The sequence below is a fragment of the Neoarius graeffei genome, chromosome 18 (genome assembly GCF_027579695.1).
Source record: "Neoarius graeffei isolate fNeoGra1 chromosome 18, fNeoGra1.pri, whole genome shotgun sequence".
NCBI classification, from domain to species: domain Eukaryota; kingdom Metazoa; phylum Chordata; class Actinopteri; order Siluriformes; family Ariidae; genus Neoarius; species Neoarius graeffei.
In genome coordinates, this window is record NC_083586.1 from 30,817,784 (window position 1) to 30,828,689 (window position 10,906).

At 41.1% G+C, this 10,906-nt stretch overlaps 1 protein-coding gene across 1 annotated transcript in view; it reads right to left on the reverse strand.

Moving 5' to 3' along the window:
• cul4a (cullin 4A) overlaps positions 1-10,680 on the reverse strand; it is a 114,538-nt gene extending 103,858 nt beyond the window's left edge. Inside the window, exon 1 of the mRNA XM_060898671.1 lies at positions 10,086-10,680. Coding sequence (XP_060754654.1) covers positions 10,086-10,218 — 133 coding nt within the window. The 5' untranslated portion in view covers positions 10,219-10,680. The remainder of the gene's footprint in view (positions 1-10,085) is intronic.
• Between the last annotated feature and the right edge of the window lie 226 nt (positions 10,681-10,906).

Genomic DNA, 10,906 nt, shown 5'->3' on the forward strand with positions numbered 1-10,906 from the left:
GCATTTTATCATTTTGTTTAAGACCAATTTTCCAGGATTTTCAAGGACTCAATATGAATTTCAAGCACTTTTCCAGGCCTTTAGGGCATATTTTGAAATTCCAGGTTTTTCCAGGCCGTACGAACCCTGCTTACACTTTTTCAAACAAAATTGGATGAGCTAAAAAACAGCCAGAAACAACTACAGTTTCATTCAAGTGGATCGACTAGAAACGCATTACGGGCATCTTATCTGGCCAGTTACAGAATCGCAAAGACTGGATGCTGTTGAGAAGGACTTGCGCATTAAACTGTCAACAACCCACCAGACACTGGAGAGCTTTTAAAAGATGTGCAGGCCCACCCGTCGCATTAATATGGGTAAGTAGCCCATTTAACCTCCAAGCACAACCTCCCCAAAACTAATTGAAAATTGCTGCATAAAACTCTCTCTCTCTCTCTCTCTCTCTCTCTCTCAGACTGTCCCACAGCGCTGCGCCTGCGCTGAATTTGAAAATCCCCTATTTTTGTCAAACCGTGAGCCTGTTTGTCCTTGTTCTTCATGTTTTATTGTTTTCCATACTTCTGAAGGAGAGAGCTCATAGACCTGTTACGTGTTTTGACTTTGGTATTCTAATTTCATTACACTTGGTGCCTTATATAAATAGAATGCGTTGCACTTTTTTACGTGTCGGGCATTGGGGGTACGCAAACAAAGTCAAGATGAAAAAGGTGGTGCGTGGAAAAATAAATCTGAGAACCGCTGATCTCGAAAAAACAGTTTAACTTGCATGTTGAACTTCAAGGTGAAATTTCAAATGTGTATACATTAATACTATTTAGGTCAGAAATCATTGAAACACTGGTAAAATCTATCCGATAATCATGTATCTAAAACCTCTCAGAGACCCTGAAAACGCACCCGAGAGCATCTATTTTCAAAACATTTTCCGGGGGGGGGACGCCCCCGGACCCCCCTAGTTTCACTTCGCACCATTGGCGCTCAATTCTCTGTGTGTTATCACCCCAGAATTTAGGGCTTTAATTTTTTTTCTGGGGAAAACACTGGGTAGCGCGAGCATCACAAAGAACACACTCTTCTAGTTAAGCTACTCTTAGTGTTGAGAGGCTTTTGGGAAACATATCTGTGAAGAAACTCAGTCGTCCAGGTACATAGTAATCTGTGGTTGGTTGAGAGCAACTGGACTTGAAGAGAGCAAGTCCAGTTGCTCTCTTCAACCAACCACAGATTACTATGTACCTGGACGACTGAGTTTCTTCACAGATATGTTTCTACGCACTTTGGGATGAGATCCTTTCGACTGGTGCGGGAGTATGAGAGGACTTCCTGAAAACTGGCAGACATCTTAGCCAGAGAGGATCGTTCATTTTTGTCAACCTGGAAAGACCATCACTGAACAGTAGGGCTGTAACGATATGCGTATCGAAATCGCGATACGCAGAGCCACGATCCGTATCGCAATACAAGAAGGCAGAATCGCGGTACACCCTTTCAAACTTCTCCTCAGCCCAAAAACAGAGGCGCTTCCAAACTTCAATTTATGAATACTTTACTTTTTATTTAAATTACATTTTAAACTTACTTAAATTACTTTTATTTTTTTATATCTATTAGTAAGTCGTTTTTTCGCCGACCTGCGACAATCTTCTGCGAGTCACGCAACGTCCACACTCGCCACTGGCAGAGCATTCATTTCTTTGAAGCGGTCGCCATTCTGGTTGCGACGCGGGGAGCGAATCTGTAAACAAGCAGCTCATTGGCTGGCTAGGTGTGCCACAAGCCAATCACAATCACTTGACCGGAAAGGCATGCAGTGTTGCCAGATTGGGCAGGTTTAGGTGCTTTTTGGCTGGTTTTGAACATATTTTGGGGTGGAAAACGTTAGCAATATCTGGCAACACTGAAGGCATGTCTGCTTGGGCGGAAGCCTTCTGCGGCAGTTACATTTTAACACGCGAGCAATGTTTCACCATAAAAATTCCGTAATTTCCATCTGTTTCCCGCGATCACAGAAAATCATTGGCCCTATGAGAGTGAGACAGTGAGAGAGCCACCCCCCCAAAAAAAATCTTAACGGATTTACACGATTTGGAAAAATGACTTTTTCAGAACTGAAAAAAACAGAGCTTCCGGCTCAACAGTATTATTTTGAGAAATAAACCAATCTTTGGATATACATTTGTTCATTTTTGCATACATATTACTCATTCTCTGCAGTGGTCTGAATTATTTGTTATTAAATAGTTAATGTAAGTAAGTAAATGTTAATAAGTCAAATTTATTACTTTAAAAATACATTTTTAAAAAAATCGTGGGCGTATCGAATCGTGGGTCAAAAATCGCGATACGAATCGAATCGTGAGTTGGGTGTATCGTTACAGCCCTACTGAACAGAGGTGGGTGTCTATGACATCTTATCAGCCGCCCACAATGCAGCCATCAGCATTCTGATTCGGATTCTATGATGATCCATGAGAGAATAAATACTGGATACTCCCTAGTAGTCAGACAGAACTGAGGATGCCTTTCGGAGGAGAGGCGAAACTTTTGGGAAACCCACCCCAGAGCATTTCGAGCAAAAATAAATTGATTTGGGACCTGAAAAGTTGGTTCCCAGCTGGAAACAAAATGTAGTATAGTCCACTTGCATGTGACGTCACAGCCGATCCAGATTGTAAACAGACGCCATCTTGTCGGTCAAACGCCATATTTCCGCCATCGCAATGTACCAACACTGACTTTCGTTGTTTTTCGCCCAAATCTGCAAATATTACCGTGCCACAATGCCGGAGAGTTGCATGGCATATAAATGCCTCAACAGGAGAGGTCAGAAATCGGGAAGAAAGTTTCATAGGCTGCCACGGGACCCTGACAGGTGTGCAAAATGGATTGCTGCTATCAGGTATACCATATATACAGTAATAGTGATAGACTACTCATACTTGATCTAACTGATAATATAAAATATTCAACCATAATCGGCTGGTCAGTGCTATACTAGATACTACTGATATATCTAGTATCAGTACTAGTACTCAATACTTAAGTGACTTACCCGTCCAATGAGGATTGTTATTTTCTTGTTTACAAGATGCCACATCTGAGGGCGGCTGACAAATCCTGAATTTCTGTAAAGATAACTGTCCAGAGATTTATAAGCACGCAGTGCTTCACCACTGAACAGCGACGGAAAGTTAATGAGGTAATTATACACATCTGGGTATTCCACCGCTGGCAGTTCAATATCCACTGACACGGTCGTGAAAACTACGTCCGGTAATCGATAAGGGTCACTAATCTGTAGGTCGTTTATTTTAGACATATATCTAGTTATCTGTTCATTAGAAAAATGAGCCGTGTAGTCCGTCGGTTGAAATTGATCCATTTTGTACACGAGTGCAGCAATATTCAGCTGTGTTGTTGACCGACAAGATGGCGGCTGTTTACATTCCAGCCGGGATTCGGTCACGTGACTGCAAGAGCTCCATAGCTGGCTTTTCCAGCCAGAACTGTCATGACATCAGTGGGCGCGTCTGCAATATCAGGGCTCGACATTAAGGACTGCCCGATTGCCCGGGGCAAGTGAAACATGCATTCGGGCAAGTGGGATATGTCCCTGACATGCCCGACTGGGCTAGTTGGAATGAGCATATTATTACAAACTAGCACCACAAAAATTAGGCTTTTTGATCTTTTATTTCAGTTCCTAAAAGCGTCCCTCGCGCCGTATCCGCCATTATGTCTTGGCTGTTTTCTTAGTCTCGGTTTCATTTACTGCTTTGCAAGTTATTTTCTATACCCCCGCTGTTGTAGTATGGTACGCGTGCTGTTCATAGACTTCTTGTGCATGACGTCATGCATCACATGATGATTACAGCTGGGGTCAGACAGACTCTGTCTTTCATGCAAGCAAGGCTTCTGTCTTCAATGTGTTTAATTTTTGCGGTTTTTGCTTGTTCAAACAGAGAAATAGATAAAAGGCATTACCGTCTCCCGCTATCAAGAAAAATGTTACCAAATAGAAGCAAATGCTTCAAGAACAACGAGGAAATGAGTGGCTAAAGAATACGAGGTGAGGAGCTCAGCCTGAAAACTCCAGAGAAATTCACGGTTGTATTTAAAATGTATTTTATAAAAACAGAAAGTCGGAAGTGAGGATGGAAGAGTTTGCTTAAGAATCTAGTTTTATTTTTTTCTGCTCGCATTCGAGTTAGCTCCTTCATAAAAGTGTTTGATTTTCTTACAGGTGAAGCCGCTTCCTTATTCGACACAGAAAACCCAGATTGGTTTCAAACAACTCGGACATAAAAAACTCAACAAGGAGCGACACGCGTGATAAATCCTGAAAGAACAGAACAGATTAAGAGCAGAGAGAGCTGGAGCTTTGTTTCTGTTATCAGAGGAACACAGTCCTGTACAAAATATTATTTAATTTTTTTGCGGTCCAAATCCTGCACTCTGATTGGCTGGCGAGCGGGTCCGTATCCTATGGTACGGACCCCGGTTACGGACCTCTGGCGACTAGCTTGTTCACAACAACAACAAACATAGTAGCATTTTTTGTCAACATTTATCTTTTTTTATAAGATTTATTTATAAGATTATCAAATATCTTATAAATGTTATTTGATAATCTTATAAATGTTTGCCAGCATTTCTCAGGAGAATAGCATTAATTTTACAGCATGGATAGCGATAACGACAGTGTTCACAGTGAAAGCGAGTTTTACTACCCTGAGGAAGAAGAAATGAAAGAAAACATTTCAGGAGAAAGCTAAAAACCTCTAACTGTTGCTAACGCCGAGCAAAAACATGGCTGAAACTTGAATGACTCCTATTTGTATAAATAGGGGACGACATAGGCAGCAAAATGTAGTTTTTTTTTCCCTGCCATGGAAGTGCACTTGTATACCGAGGAGGAAGCAATTTGCATTACAGCCGCGAATGAGGATTCAAAATGGCGGCTCGGCTCGGTTTTCCCTTTCGGGCGCTCTCGTTTTCTGTTAGAATTTGGTAAAGAAAAAAAAATGTATTTACCGGTTTAAGTTCGGTCCGTATGGTGAAATACCGTGACCTCGGCCTTGAATACTGACCTCGACCCAGAGGGCCTCGCTCAGTACTTTCAAGACCTCGGTCACGGGATTTCACCACACGGACCTCCCAGCTGGGAAATAACACAATATATCCTTTTTTCTTATATTATCCACCTTGAGGTTTATTTATTTCAAAAAAAAAAAAAAAAACCACCCTCGCTGTTTCATAACAAACCGGCTGCACTGATTCAGTTACAGGTTGCCAGGCCTGTATACAACACCCACAACCTACACACTAAACAACAATTTTAAACTCAAACATTATCCTGTCTGTCATGATGCAGTGCGGGGTTTTTTGTTTGTTTTTTTTAAACCTAAAGGTGGATGATATAAAAAATATATATATATATATATTCTCAAACACAGTACTGTTCAAAAGTCTTGGCACCCTGTTGTTTTCTTCATATAAACAGATTTCTATTTTGTGATTTCTACATTATCGAGTAATGAACCTACAGTCAGAGAGAGTTCTACATAGACACACTGAACTTTACAACGGCTGCATGCGTGTGAAATGGAAATAAATCAACTAAGGCAGGAAAAACTGTTTTGGATAAAATTGTTATTGTCCGTTACAAGTAAAAAGTAACCAGTAACCAAACTTAATAATAAACTTAACCAATAACCAAACTTCAGCTCAATGTGTGATCTTCATTTTATGTTGCAATTCACAACTATTCTATGGTTTTCCTAAAAAAAAAAAAGTAGCACTCGCAAAATAAGGGGAAAGTGATAATACTGGGGGGCAAGTGGAAATTTAACCTCACTTAAAAGTTTAAAAGTTAATGTCGAGTCCTGAATATGTACAATAACAGAACAAAGGCTTGCAGGTAATCAATGCACACCTCCATCTTGCGATTACTCTTCGCTCCCGTTGTGAAATTGTGCAACGCCCTTGGTTCATGACGCATCCTTGATTATTTGAAGGAGGAGGAAGCCTTTATTTTGGTCACATGTACACTCCTGAACAGTGAAATTCTTCCTCTGTATTTAACTCATCTGAAGCACACACAAGTGAGCAATGAGCACATACACAGTGGACAGCTATGCTACAGCACCCAGGGAGCAGTTGGGGGTTCGATGCCTTGCTCAAGAGCACTTCAGCCATGATAGCAGAAAGGGCAGTCCGTTCACTCAACTCCCCTCACATTTTTCCTGCTGGTCATGAGAATCGAACCGGTGACCCTTTAAGCCCGAAGCTGCTTCTTTAACCTTCGGGCCATGGCTTCCTCCTGGCAGCCATGTCCCTTCTCTAACCGTTGATTCCAATGGTTTTGCTCAAAATTAGTGAAAACATGGGCCTGTTTGCAATCTGGCACAAAGGTTCAAAGAATCCTGAAGGGAACCGGTTCAAGAACCCATTCCCTGTTGGTCGAAAAGGGGTATCTGAGACCACATTCACAGCTGTCCTATGAGGATATATACTGTATATATACACACACACACCATTACTAATTTTAGATTTCATATTACAGAAAATAAAAACACACTAAGTGGCTATTATTATTATTATTGTTTATTATAAAATTAGTAGAGACTGTTAAAAGGGACATGCCATACACTTCAATTATTTTATAGTATTTCCCGAGATGCTTTTGTACAGTACGTGAGGTTTTTTAAACAAAAATAAACACCTTCCTTGGTTCTTCGTTTTTTACGCATTTTAGCACAACCAACCAAACAGGCTGATTTTGAGGGTGTACCTTTAATTTTAAATATGTAAATAGCTTCATGCTGATTGGCTATCATCTAACTGTCTCATATACACCCACAGATTCTCTTAGCCAATCAGAGCAAATCTATTTATATATTTAAATTTGAAGGCAAACCGACAAAATCCGCCTGTTTTTATTCTGAAGGGTTTTTACACCATGGAAAGGCACAAGGGGGAAAAAAAAAGAACCAAGGTGTTTTTTCAATTTAAAAAAAAAAATCACAAACTTTACAAAAGCATCTCAGGGAATAATATAAAATAATTGAAAAGTGGTACATGATGTCTCCTTTAATATTTTTATTTTATATCAGAATCAAGTTTATTGCTGAGTATGTTCTCACATACAAGGAATTTGCTTTGGTGCTTGAACAGTTGAAATAGAGCGGCAGCTACAGTTAGTTATCGACAGTCCATAATTAGACACCTTTTCAGATTTACCAATAAAAAAACAATTTTACAAAGGTGAGTTTCAGCTACAACAGTTATTATTGGTTAATTAATCAACCAGAAGACCCACCTCGCCCTTTGAGCTTGTCGTCTGATGACACAGCTCATTGCCTGAGATGGACGTTATCATCGCAGGTAAGCACGGTGGAAAGATCATGGACATGTTTTTACTGATCAAATTCACCGATATTTCATGATCTCCTTGTCAAAACCTACTTTGTTTCTCACGCTTTCATTTGACAGTCGCCATTTTGTATCTAAACGCGTGTTTGAGAAGTCACGTGAGGTGTTGATAATAGTGATCACTTTCACCGGTGTCCATCATTATCGACACCCTGTGGAATTAAGTGACATTTACAACTGTTATGGATCGAGCTTTGTGTAACATTGCTGAAGTAGATGAAGTATTTTAAAAAAATAAAAGTGCTGTGATTTATAATCATTTTTTTTTCTGATCCATAACAGAATGGAATGCTTATAGAGTATTTGGAATCCTATTGCAATAAATAGAATTAGACCAGAATTAAATTCCAAGCATATACAAAATTACAAGCTTGAAATATTCAGATTTTTCTATTCCATTCAGATTTTTTTTTCTTTTGCAGTTAGTTGTAAATATCCACCACATATTACAATATCAGTAGACATTTTATATTTTGGTTCGAGGAATGAGACGTGACCTTTGACCTGGGTTCCCATGTGGTTACAACGTCAATTCCCTGTTGACATTTTTTGGTAAAACTACAAAACGAGAAATTAATACAAACAACCAATGATTAACAAAATGTGATCTATGAAAATACTTAGAAAGCGGGTAGAAAGTGGAACAAAAAGATTTTCTGACGCAGGTTAAACATTATCAGTTCATTTGTTTACAAGCATTAGAATTACTTCCTCATTTACGTCAGCACCGACATCCATATATTTATATAAAAGATATTTTGTACGAAATATAAGACTATGTAAAACAAATTTTAAATAAAAACTATATTTTGTTAATTTAATACCACATACCAATTTTTTTTAAATAAATAATCATCTGGATGTCGATAACCGCGGACAAAGGCATCGATAACTGGACAAAAGGCGTCGAGACGGTCACCGTGGACAGAGGCGTCGATACGGTCACCGCGGACAGAGGCGTCGATACGATAACTGAACAAAAGGCGTCGATACGATAACTGAACAAAAGGCGTCGATACGATAACTGAACAAAAGGCGTCGATACGATAACTGCAGACAAAGGCGTCGATACGATAACTGAACAAAAGGCGTCGATACGATAACTGCAGACAAAGGCGTCGATACGATACCTAGACAAAAGGCGTCGATACGATACCTAGACAAAAGGCGTCGATACGATACCTAGACAAAAGGCGTCGATACGATACCTAGACAAAAGGCGTCGATACGATACCTAGACAAAAGGCGTCGATACGATACCTAGACAAAAGGCGTCGATACGATACCTAGACAAAAGGCGTCGATACGATACCTAGACAAAAGGCGTCGATACGATACCTAGACAAAAGGCGTCGATACGATACCTAGACAAAAGGCGTCGATACGATACCTAGACAAAAGGCGTCGATACGATACCTAGACAAAAGGCGTCGATACGATACCTAGACAAAAGGCGTCGATACGATACCTAGACAAAAGGCGTCGATACGATACCTAGACAAAAGGCGTCGATACGATACCTAGACAAAAGGCGTCGATACGATACCTAGACAAAAGGCGTCGATACGATACCTAGACAAAAGGCGTCGATACGATAACTAGACAAAAGGCGTCGATACGATAACTAGACAAAAGGCGTCGATACGATAACTGTAGACAAAGGCGCCGATACGATAACTGCAGACAAAGGTGTTGATACGATACCTAGACAAAAGGCGTCGATAGGATAACTGCAGACAAAGGCGTCGATACGATACCTAGACAAAAGGCGTCGATAGGATAACTGCAGACAAAGGCGTCGATACGATACCTAGACAAAAGGCGTCGATGCGATAACTGCAGACAAAGGTGTCGATACGATACCTAGACAAAAGGTGTCGATACAATACCTAGACAAAAGGCGTCGATACGATAACTGCAGACAAAGGCATCGATACGATAACTGAACAAAAAGCATCGATACGATAACTGCAGACAAAAGGCGTCAATACGGTAACTAGACAAAAGGTGTCGATACGATAACTGCAGACAAAGGCATCGATACGATAACTGAACAAAAAGCATCGATACGATAACTGCAGACAAAAGGCGTCAATACGGTAACTAGACAAAAGGTGTCGATACGATAACTGCAAACAAAAGGTGTCGATACGATAACTAGACAAAAGGTGTCGATAATCGTGGACAACGGTGTCCTGTGATCCAATACGCCAAGTAACCGTGAACTAATTTTTTCCAGTGGAAGTTTGAGTGATTATTCCGGCACAGTTTGCGAACTGAAAGTCTTGCAATATCCAAAAGATGGTCAAGGAGAATTTAGCAAAGACAAAAGTAGCTACACACATCGAATACAAAAAATAGAACCATCTGAAAAATGCAAACTTGAAAAGTGGAGATATTTTGTGCATGAGTTGTCACACTGATAAGCTGCTGAGGTAATCATTTGTAAGCAAACAAAGAAACAAACAAGTGACCTGAGTAGCTTCTCTAACTGACTGCTGAGAGTAGAAAGACTCTGAGTGTCATTCGGATGGGATGAGATGAGATGAGATGAGATGAGATATTCCATTACATAACTGTTGTCTTGGCTAATGCTGCTAACAAGTTAGCTTAGCATAGGCAGCTAGCAGGACACATGAAGTGTTTACCTTTGAAGTTTTTAATGACCAGTTTCTTGGAGGTTCCGGATTTTGAGCTCGGACCTTTAGTCACTCCGTTGCTGTGCTCCACCAGAGCGGAGAAATTCACGCTCCGGTTCTGTCGGGACTCTTCTGCCATCATTTACAGCCAACTTTGTGTGGTGTTCGCCGGGGGGCTGAGCGGCCGCTCGCTGCCTGCCTGCCTGCTGCCTGCCTGCCGCCTCACCGCGGCCTCTCTGCACTGCCTCACCTGCGCGGCGCGGCTCGGCTCGGCTCGGCTCGGTTCGGCTCGCCACACGCTGACTGACAGCTGCCGCGTTCAGGCTCGCGCTGCTGCTGGCAAACTTGAAGGCGAGCAGAGGAACTCCGGCTGAAGTTAGCCAGCTAGCTCAGTTAGCACACGGGCTCGCTAAGTGCGGGAAAACAAACCTGTAAACAGCGTAAATAACTACAAACAATCAGCGTCGCAAACACCCGAAGCTGATGTACCGGACTGGCTCAGTATGTGACAGAAAGCCCACACGGTGTCGAGGGAAACGCACACAATGTTCATAGCTAACGGCTAATTTTCCTCCAAACACCACAACAAAATGGCCGTGTATCAGGGTTGCCAGGTCTGCATAAAATATCCCTCTTAATCCAAACCCTGCGAAAGAAAGAAGTCAAGTCAACTTTATTGTCAAACATGCCCGGCATACAGCACAGATGAAATTTCAGTCCTCTCTGACCCACGGTGCAAACAGGCAACGCAATAAATAAAAATAGAATAATTGAAATAAACAAACAACAATATAAGCACTCTAGATAAGAACTACACACAGACTAAACAC